Source organism: Dendrobates tinctorius, unplaced genomic scaffold (assembly GCF_039654945.1).
Source record: "Dendrobates tinctorius isolate UK_male_01 unplaced genomic scaffold, ASM3965494v1 ptg000192l, whole genome shotgun sequence".
NCBI lineage: Eukaryota > Metazoa > Chordata > Amphibia > Anura > Dendrobatidae > Dendrobates > Dendrobates tinctorius.
The window spans coordinates 5,532,563-5,549,713 of NW_027361859.1; the positions used below are offsets into that span (position 1 = coordinate 5,532,563).

At 46.4% G+C, this 17,151-nt stretch overlaps 2 protein-coding genes across 2 annotated transcripts in view; both read left to right on the forward strand.

Moving 5' to 3' along the window:
- The window catches only part of LOC141055952 (uncharacterized), a 60,449-nt gene that overhangs the window by 19,876 nt on the left and 23,422 nt on the right, over positions 1-17,151 (forward strand). The gene's annotated exons all lie outside the window — the stretch shown is intronic.
- LOC141055919 (uncharacterized) lies at positions 846-16,661 on the forward strand. The gene is made up of 3 exons (XM_073552634.1): positions 846-1,154; positions 1,265-2,344; positions 16,658-16,661. The coding sequence occupies exons 2-3, from the start codon at positions 1,314-1,316 to the stop codon at positions 16,659-16,661; spliced, it is 1,035 nt and encodes a 344-aa protein (XP_073408735.1). The 5' UTR covers positions 846-1,154; positions 1,265-1,313.

Here is a 17,151-nt window from a genome sequence, read left to right on the forward strand (position 1 = left end):
GCAGTATGTCTTCAGAATCAGAATATTCCCCATCGCGGCAGGAATTGGCGCAAGCAGACCGTGAGGTGATTATTTTCGTGCATCTGGTAAGTATATCTGCTGCTACTCCAAATCTCTTACGTTTTTTTCAACTTTTTTAAGACATCATCATCATCTTCTGCGGACGGGACTACTGAGGGCGAAGAGCAGGAGCAGCGAAGCCAAGTCCCGGTGGTGATACGGAATGTATGTATCAAATGATTTGTAATGTTCTTTATTTTTTATCTTCTATTTTTACTCTTTTTTATGTTTCTTTTTTTTGTAACTTTTTATTCAATTTAAATTTGATTATTCTAATGAATGTGTTTTGTCTAGGTTCCACAACGGGATGAAGACGTCTATCTGGATAATGAGCAGCTCATCAGCCTGGTCCAGGAGCGTGCGCCGTTGTGGGACAGCCGTGACCGGCTGTACAAGGACAATGTGGTGACCCGGCGGCTATGGAATGAGGTGGCCGCAGCGTTGATGGATGGCTGGGACAGCGCCACAGCATCCTCCAAAAAGGCGTTTAGTGAGTATTTCCCTGCTCTGTATTGTGCCGCAGTGACTGTTGTCCTTGACGGCACTGTTGGGTTTCGTGCTAGGTATATTCTAGCAGGAAACCCAACAGTGTCATCGGGCTCTACAGTGACTGCTTTGAGTATTGTATTGCTGTATTGTGCCGCAGTGACTGTTGTCCTTGACGGCACTGTTGGGTTTCGTGCTAGGTATATTCTAGCAGGAAACCCAACAGTGTCATCGGGCTCTACAGTGACTGCTTTGAGTATTGTATTGCTGTATTGTGCCGCAGTGACTGTTGTCCTTGACGGCACTGTTGGGTTTCGTGCTAGGTATATTCTAGCAGGAAACCCAACAGTGTCATCGGGCTCTACAGTGACTGCTTTGAGTATTGTATTGCTGTATTGTGCCGCAGTGACTGTTGTCCTTGATGGCACTGTTTTTTTTTTCCCAACAGTGGACAAAGTCCGAACACGTTGGCGTTCGATCAAGGACCGCTTCAACAGTGATGTTCGTGCTGAGGGCCAGGTTCGCAGTGGATCTGCGTCAAGGACCAGAACTAGATACCGTCACTATCACGCGTTGCAGTTCCTAAGACCGGTCCTTGCCACGAGATCGTAAGTATTATAAATTTTGGGGTTTTAGTTTTATTAATCTGTGTTTTTCTAATCCACAGCTGATGCTTCTTGTAAAGGCATGGTAGTAATGATTTTCCTTTCTTCCACAGCACCTGTAGCAGCACCCTGCAACCTGGCCCTAGAGCGGTCCTTCCTCGGATGTCCTCTGACCCGTCCCAGCCATCCGACAGCCAGGAAGCACCTTGCAGGTCAGCCACACACACAGCTGGTGACCAGGAAGCTGGGCCATCAGGTGTTCCCCTGTCCCAGGTCTCTGCCACTGGTTATGCGGGCACTACCCGCCAGCGGCAGAGGGCCTTGGACAGGAATGTCTTGCCCGAGTTTATGCATTTGAGCGAGGCCTTTAATTCCAGCCTCAAGTCGCTGTCCGACAGAGTTGAAAGCGGTTTTGCACTCATGGAACGTGGTTTTAACCACTTTGAACACCGCTTCAATTCTGTAGAACAGCGCCTTGACCGTCTGGAGGCCGACCTCAAAAGACCAGCACACCATTTTTTTAGTAAGATTGAAAAGGGCATGGCGGAACACCTTAGTCCTGAGCAACAGCTGAATGTGCTGCAGGCCTGCAACAATGCTTTCTTGCAGGCTATGCAGCATAATCGGTACGGTCAGCAGTCAGTGGTGTCATTTCCACCTGTGCCACCATTGACTCGCTTCACCTCACTACCGACTTGTGCTGCATACCACTGCACGGACACCTCTATTCAAAGCCAGGACACCCACCGTTACACCACCACAAGTCTGAGTGCAGCTGGTCACTTCACCGACACCACCATGGCAAGTGCTGCTCCTGTCTGGAGCACCACCGCCACTCCCATGCATGCGTGGAGCTCAGCCACCACTAGGCAAACATGGAACAGCCCTGCCGCTACAACAACATGTAGTAGCCCTGCCACCACCACTCCGCAAACCTGGACCATCACTGCCGCCACCAGTCCTCCTGCAAGGACGAGCACTGCCAACCAAGAGCAGCAGCAGCAGCCACCTCAGCAGCAGCAGCCACCTCAGCAGCAGCAGCAGCCACCTCAGCAGCAGCAGCCACCTCAGCAGCAGCAGCAGCCACCTCAGCAGCAGCAGCCACCTCAGCAGCAGCAGCAGCCACCTCAGCAGCAGCAGCAGCCACCCCAGCAGACGGGGGACCTACACTCAATATTTGCCCCAAGTTCAAGGCGAAATCAATCAAGGCGGGCATTGGGCCAAAGTCGGTCCAGGCACACAAGCCTACGGCGACATGCCTTTACAACAAATGTACCTGAACAGATTTCCTCTCCTCCAAGTGTTCCTAGTTTAATTCCCTTAACTGGACTACCTTCCCCCACAAGTTTTGTTGCCCCTTCCCTTCAAACACCGTCTTCAACTGCAAGTGTTGCATATTCCCTGCACACCCCCAAATTGAAACCATCTGCCCCCAAACGCCGAAAAAAATAATTTTTTTGTTTATTTTTGTGGTTAAAAATAAATTTACATTTGTGGTTCACCATTACAAAGTTTGATTAATGTTGTTTGCGCCGCTCACACACACTGATGGGTAAATACATGTTAAAAACCAACCCAAGGCCTAGTATAGTCATATGTGAAATAACACGGACTAGTATAGTCATACCAAGGCCTAGTGTAATAACTCGAGTTTTACCAACTATAATCTGGTTTCATGAAAAACAAACTGTTGAAACTTGTCTAAAAAAATAAGTTTCTTTCTTAAAAAATGTTTCAATTTTTTTAGTCAAGTTTCACCAGTTTGTTTTTCGTGAAACAAGATCCTAGTTGGTAAAAATCGAGTTATTACAGTAGGCCTTGGTATGACTATACTAGGCCGTGGTATTTCACATATGACTATACTAGTAGGCCCAAGGCCTACTATACTCATATGTGAAATACCACGGCCAAATATAGTCATACCAAGGCCTACTGTAATAACTCAAGTTTTACCAACTAGAATCTGGTTTCATGAAAAACAAACTGTTGAAACTTGTCTAAAAAAATAAGTTTCTTTCTTAAAAAATGTTTATTTCTACACTACCACAATTTTAAATAAAAGTTGGAATTGAGCTGATTACATTCATCCACTCAATGCTGACTTGTATTCCCCATTGACTTTCATTGGGGTTGGGTTTTGAAAAAATCACATACTTTTTTTTCAACTAGTTGGACAATTTTCTCTTGAAAAAAATTGGTTTCCTGATTCATGGCCTGGTTAATACGGATCAGATTTAACATGCAGCTTTGCTTACGTTCCAATATATTTCACGCAGACTAGCAATGCTGCATTTTAACTCATATGTGTATTTACCTGCCCAGGTGTGTGAACATCAAAAACTTCACAGTTATACATGGGAAGTTTTTTATTTAATTGGAGTTTAAAAAATATAGTGCACTCAGTAATGGTATCAAATAAGGTTTTTCATTAACATAAACAAACAAAAACATTACACCATTTCATCTTGCCAGTGCACCCGTCCTACATCAGAAATAAAGTAGGCCGCAAATTGGTCCCTCATTTGGCCAACTTCAACGGATGACCTGAGAGGGTGCTGAGTGAATTCAGGCAATGGGTTAGGAGCATCATCGTCCAGTTCAAAGGTCGGGTGCTCTTTAGCCATCACAAAGTTATGTAGAACCACACAGGCCTTTACCACCTCATCGACTGTTTCAAGTTTAAGATTAATGGCCGTGCCGAGAATTCGCCATCTGGAGACAAGAATCCCAAAAGCACACTCGACAGTTCTTCTGGCCCTGGTCAGCCTGTAATTAAATATTTTTTTGGTGTGGTCCAAGTCCCGGCTGGAGTAGGGATTCAGTAAGTTTCCGCACATTTGAAAAGCCTCATCGCCAACCATTACAAAGGGCAGTGGCGGAGCTTCGGTGTGAGGAAGAGGCCGTGGCATAGGGAAATTAAATTGGTTGTCATACAACCTCCGGCCCATGTCTGAGTTTTTAAAAGCCTGTGAGTCATTACCACGGCAAAATGCTCCAATGTCCACTGCTACAAACATAAATCCGGCATCCGCAATGGCCATGAGTACTATTGAAAAGTACTTTTTGTTAGAGTTGAGCGACTTTTGGTTTTTTAGGGTCGCGTTTCGTTTCGTGAAACCCGACTTTTCCAAAAGTCGGGTCGAGCAAGATCGTCCGATTATAGGGAAAAGTCGGGGTCGTCCCGAAACACGAAACCCAATGTAAGTCAATGGGGAATAAAAGTCGGCAGTGAGAGGAGGACAGGAAACACACCTACAGTGCCCATTTGAATGCCAAAAGCATCAATTCTTCTTACTTAAGCTTGTCAACCTTAATTAACTTCATAATACAAGTTACGCACTGAAAAATGGGGGTTATTTGGCTAAAGTTGTGGGGGGGGGGAGGGCTGGCTGCAGGTTTTCATGTGCCCTGGGCGAAAGAGCGCCCCTTTAACACATACCACAACTCATCATTCTCCGATACGGCAGATAAATAGCGGTATAGTACAATGAAAAATACCTCACTTTTTACATCTCATGACGAGGCCCATCTATTTCTCCATACAGAATCATTGGTCCCATATAATGTTTGAAACAGTATATTATGAGCTCCACATAATGCTACAGTATATGTTGGTCCCCATGGATGAAGCTCCACTGTCTTATGGGCCCAAATAATGCTCCAAACATAATGGGCCCCATTTCTAATGCTCTAGTGTATAATGGGCCCTGTAAATGCTGCTCCAGTGTCTGATGTCCACCTTTGGAATGTTCCAGTGTATGGTGGGCCCCATCTATCATTCTCCAGAGTATAGTGCTCCCCAAAAATTGCTGTCCCAACATTGAAAACAATCAAATAAGTCTCCTCGCTAGGGAATCCCTGTACTTGTCTGGACAGGTGCTGTAGCTTGCTTAACAGCTCGCCAGCCGTTCTCACGCCCAGTATGGATTGCACGTGATTGCACAAAGGTTAGAAAGGGTACCGTATCCCTGGATAACATGTATGGATAGCGTACACATTCAAAATATATGTCTCAGGAGGCAGGCTCAGACGGTGTTAGGCCCAGTATGGATTGCACGTGATTGCACAAAGGTTAGAAAGGGTACCGTATCCCTGGATAACATGTATGGATAGCGTACACATTCAAAATATATGTCACAGGAAGCAGGCTCAGACGGTGTCAGGCCCAGTATGGATTGCACGTGATTGCACAAAGGTTAGAAAGGGTACCGTATCCCTGGATAACATGTATGGATAGCGTACACATTCAAAATATATGTCTCAGGAGGCAGGCTCAGACGGTGTTAGGCCCAGTATGGATTGCACGTGATTGCACAAAGGTTAGAAAGGGTACCGTATCCCTGGATAACATGTATGGATAGCGTACACATTCAAAATATATGTCTCAGGAAGCAGGCTCAGACGGTGTCAGGCCCAGTATGGATTGCACGTGATTGCACAAAGGTTAGAAAGGGTACCGTATCCCCGGATAACATGTATGGATAGCGTACACATTCAAAATATATGTCTCAGGAGGCAGGCTCAGACGGTGTTAGGCACAGTATGGATTGCACGTGATTGCACAAAGGTTAGAAAGGGTACCGTATCCCTGGATAACATGTATGGATAGCGTACACATTCAAAATATATGTCTCAGGAGGCAGGCTCAGACGGTGTCAGGCCCAGTATGGATTGCACGTGATTGCACAAAGGTTAGAAAGGGTACCGTATCCCCGGATAACATGTATGGATAGCGTACACATTCAAAATATATGTCTCAGGAGGCAGGCTCAGACGGTGTTAGGCCCAGTATGGATTGCACGTGATTGCACAAAGGTTAGAAAGGGTACCGTATCCCCGGATAACATGTATGGATAGCGTAAACATTCAAAATATATGTCTCAGGAGGCAGGCTCAGACGGTGTCAGGCCCAGTATGGATTGCACGTGATTGCACAAAGGTTAGAAAGGGTACCGTATCCCTGGATAACATGTATGGATAGCGTACACATTCAAAATATATGTCTCAGGAGGCAGGCTCAGACGGTGTTAGGCCCAGTATGGATTGCACGTGATTGCACAAAGGTTAGAAAGGGTACTGTATCCCCGGATAACATGTATGGATAGCGTACACATTCAAAATATATGTCTCAGGAGGCAGGCTCAGACGGTGTCAGGCACAGTATGGATTTGACGGCCCAGATTACACAGCGGAGGAGCAGGGAGAGGTAAAGATTGCAAATGCTGGGGCCCTGCCCAAGCAAGGGGGGCCCACTCGTGGGCGTCGGTACTGGCACTGGGCCCCTCATAGTACAGCGGTGTGTCTGACGGCGGGTGTGCACCACCACCGTCGGAGACACTTGATTGCACAATGAGGGACCCTGTGCCAGTGCCCGCGCCCAAGAGTCGGCCTACCCACGTGTCCAGGGCAACAGCACTTGCACGGTGTCGTGCGGTAGGTGGTGACCCCGGCCATGGGGGGGGAGGCAGCACAGTTAGGGAGTTTTAGAAAGTGGCATATGTTGATGTTGGACATTCAGCTGATGCAAAAGGCGAAATAGGTGAAGTACCAGGAAGAGGTGGACCAAAGCAAGCCATTTTTCTGTCACCCTATGTGTCATCAGGGGAAGGTGGGACAAAATCCTTGGAAACCCATGCGTGGTTCATTTTAATGAAGGTTAGATCATCCACATTTTGGGTTGACAGACGGGTCCTTTTTTCTGTCAGGATTGATCCAGCTGCACTGAAGACTCTTTCCGATAGCACACTTGCAGCTGGGCAAGAGAGCTCCTGTAAGGCATATTGGGCCAATTCAGACCAGGTGTCCAGTTTAGCGGCCCAATAGTCAAAGGGGAATGACCTGTGTGGGAGAACATCGATATGGGAGGAAAAGTAGTTTGTAACCATAGTTGACAACTGCTGTCTCCTGTCACTTTCCATCGATGCAGTATTACCAGTTGTGTGAGCGGTATTTGAAAAATCAGTCCACAACATTGTCATGAAACCCCTGTCTCCAACGCCACTTCTGCTGTGTGCACCACGAACACCTCTGCCAAGCTGCCCCCGGCCCGTACGGCTCGTGTGAGAACCATCACCGCTGCTGTGTGCTGGGAATGCCTCAAGCAACCGATTTACCAGAGTTGCTTGTTTATTAGCCAATATTAGGTCAAGGTTCTCCTGTTGCATGATGTTTTGTAATTTGCCTTTATAGCGTGGATCCAGGATGCTGGCCAACCAGTAGTCGTCATCGTTCATCATTTTGGCAATGCGGGGGTCCCTTTTTAGGATCCGCAAGGCATAATCTGACATGTGGGCCAATGTTCCCGGTGTCAATGATGCACTGCGAGTGCTGGGTGGAGGAGCACTTTCTGGCAAATCCACATCCCTCCAGTCACGCACAAACCCTGTACCAGACCTTGCCACGCCAACATTTTCACTTGCCCCACGAGATGCATCCTCCTCCCCTAAGTAATCATCCCCATCATCCTCCTCCTCCTCCTCTTCTTCCTCCACCTCGTCCAGGAGAGGTCCCTGAGCAGACAATGGCTGAATGTCATCAAGGATTCCCTCCTCCTCTTCCTCCTCATCAACATTGGCTGCAGACGCCTGCTCCTTAAGGTGCGTCAAAGTTTGCATGAGCAGACGCATAAGTGGGATGCTCATGCTTAGGATGGCGTCGTCTGCGCTTACCAGCCGTGTGCATTCCTCAAAACACTGAAGGACTTTACAAAGGTCTTTCAGCTTCGACCACTGCACGCCTGTCAACTCCATGTCTGCTCTCAAAGTGCCTGGCCGTGTATCCTCCCACAAATGCATTATGGCCTGCCTCTGCTCGCACAGCCGCTCCACCATGTGCAGGGTGGAGTTCCACCTTGTTGCAATGTCGATAATGAGGCGGTGGTTGGGAAGGTGGAGCAATCGCTGCAGCTTCTGCATACGAACGGAGTGTACAGGCGACCGGCGGATGTGCGCGCACAGTCTTCGCACCTTCTGGAGCAGGGCTGTTAACTCCAGATAATTTTTGAGGAAGCACTGCACCACCAGGTTCAAGGTGTGAGCCAAGCAAGGTATGTGGCTGAGTTTTGAAAGGGCTATGGCTGCCACAAAATTACGGCCGTTATCACTAACTACCTTGCCTGCCTCAAGATGTACACTGCCCAGCCATGACTCAGTTTGTCGCTTCAAGTACTCGGCCAGCACCTCGGCGGTGTGTCTGTCACCCAAACACATCATCTGCAACACAGCCTGCTGACGCTTTCCACTAGCTGCTCGATAGGGGGACACATCGTGTGCAACAGTGGCAGCTGCAGATGGAGTGCTCGTACGACTGCGCTCTGTGGACGAGCTTTCGCTTCTGGAGGAGGAGGAGGAGGGTGGAACGCCTACAGCCAACTGTTTCCTATACCGTGGGCTAGGCAGCACTGTCCCACCACCGCTGTCCCCTGTGGACCCTGCATCCACCACATTAACCCAGTGCGCAGTGATGGACACGTAACGGCCCTGGCCATGCCGACTGGACCATGCATCAGTTGTGAGGTGCACCTTTCCGCTCACTGACTGCTTGAGTGCATGGACAATGCGGTCTTTCACATGATGGTGGAGGGCTGGGATGGCTTTGCGAGAGAAGAAGTGGCGACTGGGTAGGTCATAGCGTGGTACTGCATAGGCCATGAGTTCGCGGAAAGCTATGCTTTCCACCAACCGAAAGGGCATCATCTCAAACGAGATTAGTTTGGCAATGTGGGCGTTCAAACCCAGTGTGCGCGGATGAGAGACTGAGTACTTTCTTGACCTACTCATAGTGTCTGGGAGGGTGAGCTGGACTTGAGAGCTGCATATGGTGGAAGTAGCGGTGGACAGGGCGGACTGAGAGAGGGTTGATGATGGTGATGGAGTTGGTGTTCTTTCTGATGGCCTAGAATCAGTCTTTCGTTGATATAACAGTGGGATTCCCTGACTGCTGTGGTCTTGCAACGACACCTCAACATTTGCTGCTGTGCTAACCGGTGGGCTTACAGTGGGGGAAACAATGTAGCGTTGCTGACTACCTTCGTTGTGATCAGTTGCACATGTGGCACTTGAGGTTTGGTGTTGTGTCCACGCTTGCAAGTGCATGCTGGTTAAATGTCTAAGCATGCAACTGGTATTCAAATTTTTCAGATTTTTCCCTCGGCTAAAGGTCTTTGCGCACTTCTTACAGATAACCTTGGCCTGATCATGAGGATTTTGTTCAAAAAAGTGCCACACTGCACTCTTCCTACTTTGGCAGACATTTTGCGGCCTAGCACGCTGTGATCTTTTGACCCTCTGGACAAGCTGTCCAGCAACTCTTTTGATGTTTGGAACCTGTCTTTGGAGTGCTCCGGGCCTGCCAGATAACAGCTGTTGCGATGTCGATGTCTGCTGTGGATGCTCCTCATCTGAGCTATTGGAAGCAGCACCCTCTTCCCCCAATGGATGCCAATCTGGGTCAACAACTGGGTCATCCATCACCTCCTCTTCTATGTCATGTGCACCTTTCTCTGTGTCACCGTGTATGGTGGTATAGTGTGCGGGAAGGGGCACCTGAGTCTCATCAGGGTCAAAATCTGGCTCTGTACACTGCAAGGACAATGTAGTGCTCTGAGTGAATGTACCAGCAGAATCATCCATCAGCGGCTGTGCATCAGTGCACTCCATGTCAGATTCATCTTGGCCTGGGTAATTCACCATTTCACTTGATAATCCAGGCATGGTATGTGAAAACAGCTCCATGGAGTAATCAGTAGTATGGCCTGCGTCATCCTTCAATCTTGGTTGGGGTGAAGGACACAAGGAAAGGTGTGGTTCATGAACATGAGCCTCCAATGACGACTCAGTGCTTTTACTTTTTACAACTGAAGAAGAGGAGGCGATAGAGCTGGAGGCTGAGTCAGCAATGTAAGACAAAACTTTTTCCTGATGCTCTGCCTTTAAAAGCGGTTTGCCAACTCCTAGAAAACTAAGCGTTCGAGGCCTTATGTAGCCAGACGATGACGCAGGGTCAGCACCTCCTGCATTCGGTCCTATTTTGCTCTTGCCACTACCATCAGATCCACCACCAACACCATCATTACCAGCTGCCAACCCCCGCCCAATTCCACGGCCTCTTCCACCAGCCTTCCTCATTTTTGGTAGAAATGTAGACAAAATCCAACAAACTATATAGTAATGTAAAACAAGGTACAAGGTGTCTATAGGACAGGGGAGATTTAGAATTTCTGCACACACTTGTGGACAGTGGACACTTTTGGATTGTGTGAGGCCCACTGATATGTGAGCGCTATGTGACAGGCTCGATGGCACAGCTGCCTGTGACCAAAGTGACGAGAGGATAATGGAGATTTTGAATCTCTGCGCACACTTTTGGACACTGGACACTTGTGGATTGTGTGAGGCCCACTGATATCTGAGCGCTATGTGACAGGCTCGATGGCACAGCTGCCTGTGACCAAAGTGACGAGAGGATAATGGAGATTTTGAATCTCTGCGCACACTTTTGGACACTGGACACTTGTGGATTGTGTGAGGCCCACTGATATCTGAGCGCTATGTGACACGCTCGATGGCACAGCTGCCTGTGACCAAAGTGACGAGAGGATAATGGAGATTTTGTATCTCTGCGCACACTTTTGGACACTGGACACTTGTGGATTGTGTGAGGCCCACTGATATCTGAGCGCTATGTGACACGCTCGATGGCACAGCTGCCTGTGACCAAAGTGACGAGAGGATAATGGAGATTTTGAATCTCTGCGCACACTTTTGGACACTGGACACTTGTGGATTGTGTGAGGCCCACTGATATCTGAGCGCTATGTGACAGGCTCGATGGCACAGCTGCCTGTGACCAAAGTGACGAGAGGATAATGGAGATTTTGAATCTCTGCGCACACTTTTGGACACTGGACACTTGTGGATTGTGTGAGGCCCACTGATATCTGAGCGCTATGTGACACGCTCGATGGCACAGCTGCCTGTGACCAAAGTGACGAGAGGATAATGGAGATTTTGAATCTCTGCGCACACTTTTGGACACTGGACACTTGTGGATTGTGTGAGGCCCACTGATATCTGAGCGCTATGTGACACGCTCGATGGCACAGCTGCCTGTGACCAAAGTGACGAGAGGATAATGGAGATTTTGAATCTCTGCGCACACTTTTGGACACTGGACACTTGTGGATTGTGTGAGGCCCACTGATATCTGAGCGCTATGTGACACGCTCGATGGCACAGCTGCCTGTGACCAAAGTGACGAGAGGATAATGGAGATTTTGAATCTCTGCGCACACTTTTGGACACTTGTGGATTGTGTGAGGCCCACTGATATCTGAGCGCTATGTGACAGGCTCGATGGCACAGCTGCCTGTGACCAAAGTGACGAGAGGATAATGGAGATTTTGAATCTCTGCGCACACTTTTGGACACTTGTGGATTGTGTGAGGCCCACTGATATCTGAGCGCTATGTGACACGCTCGATGGCACAGCTGCCTGTGACCAAAGTGACGAGAGGATAATGGAGATTTTGAATCTCTGCGCACACTTTTGGACACTGGACACTTGTGGATTGTGTGAGGCCCACTGATATCTGAGCGTTATGTGACAGGCTCGATGGCACAGCTGTGACAAAAGTGACTAGAGGATAAGGGAGATTGGATTGCTTTTAAAAAAGCAGTTTGCGGAGCAGTGGGTAAACAGCAATGCCAGCGTGTCAGGAAGCCTTAAAAGGCAGCCCAACAACCAACACCACTGATACACCACAATATAGCCTCCCCTTGCACTGCACACACAGTGACTTGTGTGTTGTGCAGGCCAAATCGCTAGCAGCAGAAGCAGTTTTTTTGTCTTCTTCCCTGCCTAACGCTCTCCCTACAGAATCAGCAGCAACCTCTCCCTATACTAAGATCGGCAGAAGTAAGATGGCGGTCAGCGTGCACGCCCTTTTATACCCCCTGTGACGCCCACCAAAGCAAGCCAATCACTTGCATGCCCTTCTGAAAGATGGTGGTGACCCGTGCCTATGTCATCACGTTGCCCACAGTGTCCGTGGATCCTGATTGGCTGAAAAAGAGCGCAAAACAAACTTTTGAAAAGCGACTTTGGCGCGTAAGTCGCCGACCTCGTGGCCGACCTCATCCTAGGGTCGGGTTTCGTTTCATGAAATCCGACTTTGCCAAAAGTCGGCGACTTTTGAATTTTTTCGACCCGTTTCGCTCAACTCTACTTTTTGTAATTATAGTACTCAGATCCCGTTCTTTTGGGTTTGATGATCCCTATGTGTTTACCATCAACAGCTCCCAAACAGTTGGGGAAATTGCATACTGTCCAGAATTTGTCAGCAATTTCCATCCACTTTTCAGCGGTGGGCAGGGGCATAAATTCTGGACAAAGAACATTCCAGAGAGCCCGGCAGGTCTCCGCAACAATTCCAGACAAGGTAGAGATTCCAATACGGTACTGGAAGTGTAGTGAAGATAGGGTTTCTCCAGTTGCCAGGAATCTGTGAACAGAGAAAGAAGTTAAATTAATATTTATGTATATTATTTTAAAAAACTATAAAATAAAATATTAGTACATTCACGAAAACTAATTACCCAAGGTTTTGAATATTAAATTTTAAAAAAAAGCAATCAGACCGCACCCCTTGGTTTTTAAATATTACGTACCGTAATGTCACCAGTAGCCGTTCCTCAGGAGGAATCGCACGACGGAGCTGTGTGTCCTGTCTCCGGATGGATTGTTGGACACGAGCAAGCAAATCCCTGAAACTTTCTTGGGACATCCGGATATAATCTGTAAATTTCTCCGGGTTTGCCTGGAGCTCGCTGTAGAGGGTGTGGTATGCCCCACGGCTCTCCCGGAGTTCAACAATCGGATGTATCCACATACGCCGCCGCTGCCGTCTTCGCTGCCTCTCTCTCTTCCTTTGTTCATGGCAAGCAGCTGCATACGCCTGAGCCATCGCGATGTCCAAATCCAAGTTGAAGTGAAAACTCTTCCAGCGCAGATCCATGGTCACGAGAAGAATCAAGCAAATGGGAAGAATACTGGAGACAGGGTATATATATATTAACATACCACACCCACAATGAAGTCCCATTGGTCTTGTGTGTTGTTGAATGGTTTTTTTCTTTTTTGGGGGGTTGTCCAAAAATCTGTAAAAAAACTCAAACGCACAAAAAACGCATACAAACGCACAAAAACGCTGCGTTTTTTTCCTGCATGCGCATAAAAATGCTTGAAAAAAACGCAGCGTTTGTATGCATTTGTATGCGTTTTTTCTATGCGTTTTTTTGCGCTAAAAACGCGCTGGAAAAAAAAGCAAGTGTGAAATTAGCCTAATCTGTGTCTCCTTCCTTTCAGTTTCATCCCATTGCTTCTAGTCTTTCCTTGTGCAAATGAGAATAAAGTTGATCCTTCTACAATGTGACAGCCCTTTAGATATTTGTAGACAGCTATTAAGTCTCCTCTCAGTCTTCTCTTTTGCAAACTAAACAATCCCAAATCCTGCAACCTTTCCTCATAAGACAGGGTTTGCAGACCGGTCACCATTCTGGTTGCTCTTTTCTGAACTTGCTCCAGTTTGTTGATGTCTTTTTTAAAAATGTGGTGCCCAAAACTGGACACAATATTCCAGATGATGTCTGACCAAAGAGGAGTAGAGGGAAATAATGACTTCACGTGATCTAGACTGTATGCTTCTGTTAATACATCCTAGAATTGCATTTGCCTTTTTTGCTGCTGCATCACACTGTTGACTCATATTCAGTCTGTGATCTATTAGTATACCCAAGTCTTTTTCACATGTGCTGTTGCTTAGCCCTATTCCTCCCATTCTGTATATGCTTTTTACATTTTTATTGCCCAGATGTAGTACTTTGCATTTTTCCCTGTTAAAAACCATTCTGTTAGTTGCTGCCCACTTCTCCAGTTTATTTATATCTTTATGAATCCTCTCTCTCTCTTCTCTAGTATTAGCTATCCCTCCTAGCTTTCTGTCATCAGGAAATTTAATCAGTTTACCCTCAATTCCTTCATCTAAAGCGTTGATAAAGATGTTGAACAATACAGGGCCCAGGACAGAGCCCTGTGGTACCCCACTTGAGAAATTCTTCCAACTGGATGTGCAGCCATTTACGACCACTCTTTGGGTCCGATCACTAAGCCAGTTATGATTCCTCCTAACAGTTGCCTTGTCCATTCCATACTTAGTCATTTTTTCAATAAGGATTGCATGAGATACTTTGTCAAATGCTTTGCTGAAGTCAAGATATACTATATCTACAGCATTTCCTTGATCCACCCAATCAGTGATTCTGTCATAGAAGGAAATTAAGTTAGTCTGACATGACTTATTAGTTACAAACCCATGCTGACTCTGTTTAATCACTTCATTCTTATCCAGGTACTGACATACATGTTGTTTATTAATTTGTTCAAAGATCTTTCCTGGTATAGAAGTCAGACTCACCGGCCTATAGTTGCCTGGGTCCACCTTCTTCCCCTTTTTGAAGATAGGAACAACATTTGCTCTTCTCCAGTCTTCTGGGACTTCTCCTGTTCTCCAAGAATTTTCAAAGATTATGGAGAGGGGTTCAAAAATTTCTTCTGTTATCTCCTTCAGTACTCTGGGGTGTAATTCATCTGGACCTGGAGACTTGAATTCATTTAGGTTAGCTAAGTGTTTCCTCACTATCTTTCTGTTTATAGATATCCTGGTTTCTTCTATTCCCTTAATAGGACAGTGAAGAACAGTTGATGTTACATTTCCTTTCTGAGAGAAAACAGATGCAAAATAGGAATTTAAAAGTTCGGCCTTCTCAACATCCTTTCTTACCATTTCATCATTTTCATCCTGTAAAAATCCTATAGCATCTTTGACTTTTCTTTTACTTTTGACATATCCCCAAAATCCTTTATTATTGCTTTTGACATCTCTTCCAAGCCTCAATTCATTGTCAGCTTTAGATAATCTGATTTGTGCCCCGCAGGTTCTGCAGACAGCATTATATTCTTCTTTAGATATGCCTCCCTCTTTCCATTTTATAAACATTTTTTTCTTCCTTTTTAGCATGTGCTTAAGTTCTGTGTTCATCCATCCTGGCTTCCTTAAATGCTTCCTATTCTTCCCTCTTTTCGGAATTGTTAACAATTGTGCTTTGAGAATTTCATTTTTCAAGATTTCCCATCCTTCCTGGACATTTTTGTCTTTAAGGATATCCAGCCATTGGATCCCTCCAATTCTCTTTCTGAATCCCTTATAATCTGCCTTTCTGAAATCTAACCTTGACGTCTGAGCCTTCACAGGTCTTCCTCCTCTAGTTATCCAAAATTCTAAAATAGCATGGTCGCTACCTCCTAAAGTCCCAGCCACTTTTACCTCCTCAACCATTTCCTCCCTGTTTATAAGGATAAGATCCAAGGTAGCAGTTCCCCTTGTTTTCTCCCCTACCTTTTGGAAGATAAAGTTGTCAGCAAGAGAGGATAAGAATTTCCTTGACCTGTTAGTTTTGCCTGAGAGAGATTCCCAACAAATGTCTGGATAGTTGAAATCTCCCATGACAACTATGTCATATTTTTTGGAGAACTTGGCCATTTGATGCATAAAGAGTTCATCCATATCTTCAGCTTGCACAGGCGGCCTGTAGTAAATGCCTACAATGGTGTCCTTTCCATAGTTCTGTCCTTGTATTCTTACCCAAACAGTTTCCACAGAACTCCCAGTCTCTGAAGCTTCAATCTCTGTGCAGACATTGAAGCTTACAGAATGGCAGCGTATAAGAATATAATCCCAGGCTCCAACTCTGGGCATATATGATAATCCTGTGTGTGAGCGGTCACCAAAAATATATATGAATAAGGGATAATCACGAACTAGTTACTGGGATAACGGTGAGCGCAATGCACATGCTGGGAGTCCAGTGAAGGTACAGGCTCCGTGTGGAGGGTGAGTCCTGGGGAGCGTCCTCCCGTGCCTGCAGGTTCCCTGCGGGTACAATAAAAGCATAACAAACTGTTATTGGACTGTTCAGATTGTGCAGTCATTTTTCAGCTCTCCTGTGATTTCTGTAGCCTCTTAGTCCCGACAGTTAACACTCTACTAGCTACCAGGATTATCGCACTGGTTGCATTAACCATATGAACAATGATTGTTCATATTGTGCATTTATCCTTGAACAATGCTGGTGGTTCTTCTGCCTCCCTGTGTGCTACTTTGGAGTAGCAGTTTCCCTCTGTTCTGGCCCTATGGTCTACACTGTGCACTCCACCCGACTGTGCTAACACTTTTTGCTTGTGCACCCACCTTGACCTGCAACTTCATGAATCTACCTCAGTGAGTGGAACAAGCTGTAGGAGTGTGAATGTAGATGTATGATATGCTTGATTCAGTATAAGGTAAGGTTCTCCACACCTGTGGAGGAGAATCTTCTCCACTTCAGTGTGACATTGCCATCTGCTGCACTTATTACTCTTTTTTTTTAAATCAGATAATTTTTATTCAACAGGTAAAGCAAGTACAACTTACACCAAAAAAACATACAATTAGGCATTTATAAGTTTTTTTTTTTTTTTTTTTTTAATATTTTATCCAATGCTTCCTGGGCTCCCTTTAGGCGCCTCTGCATCTCTGGGGTGGGCCGACTGACTGCCTCACTCTCTGCAGTCCTCAAGTACTCCAATGCCTGTCTCTTCTCCCGTATAGATTCGTTTTTACATCTGGAAATATCCTTAATAAACAGACCTCTGAGAAAGGCCTTCATGGCATCCCATACAATTCCCTCAGGCGCACTTCCTTCATTATCCTGAAAAAACAATTCCACCTCCCCCTTAATTTTCTTCAAATCAATAGATTTTAGCCAGGCTGGATGAACTTTCCATTCCCCTCTTTGTCCCACACTACTCGACCCAATCTGTATTACCACCTCCACCGGTTTATGATCTGAGGCCACTCTAGGTAAATAGTCCACCTTCCTAACCCACGCATCTATAAGTCTATCTC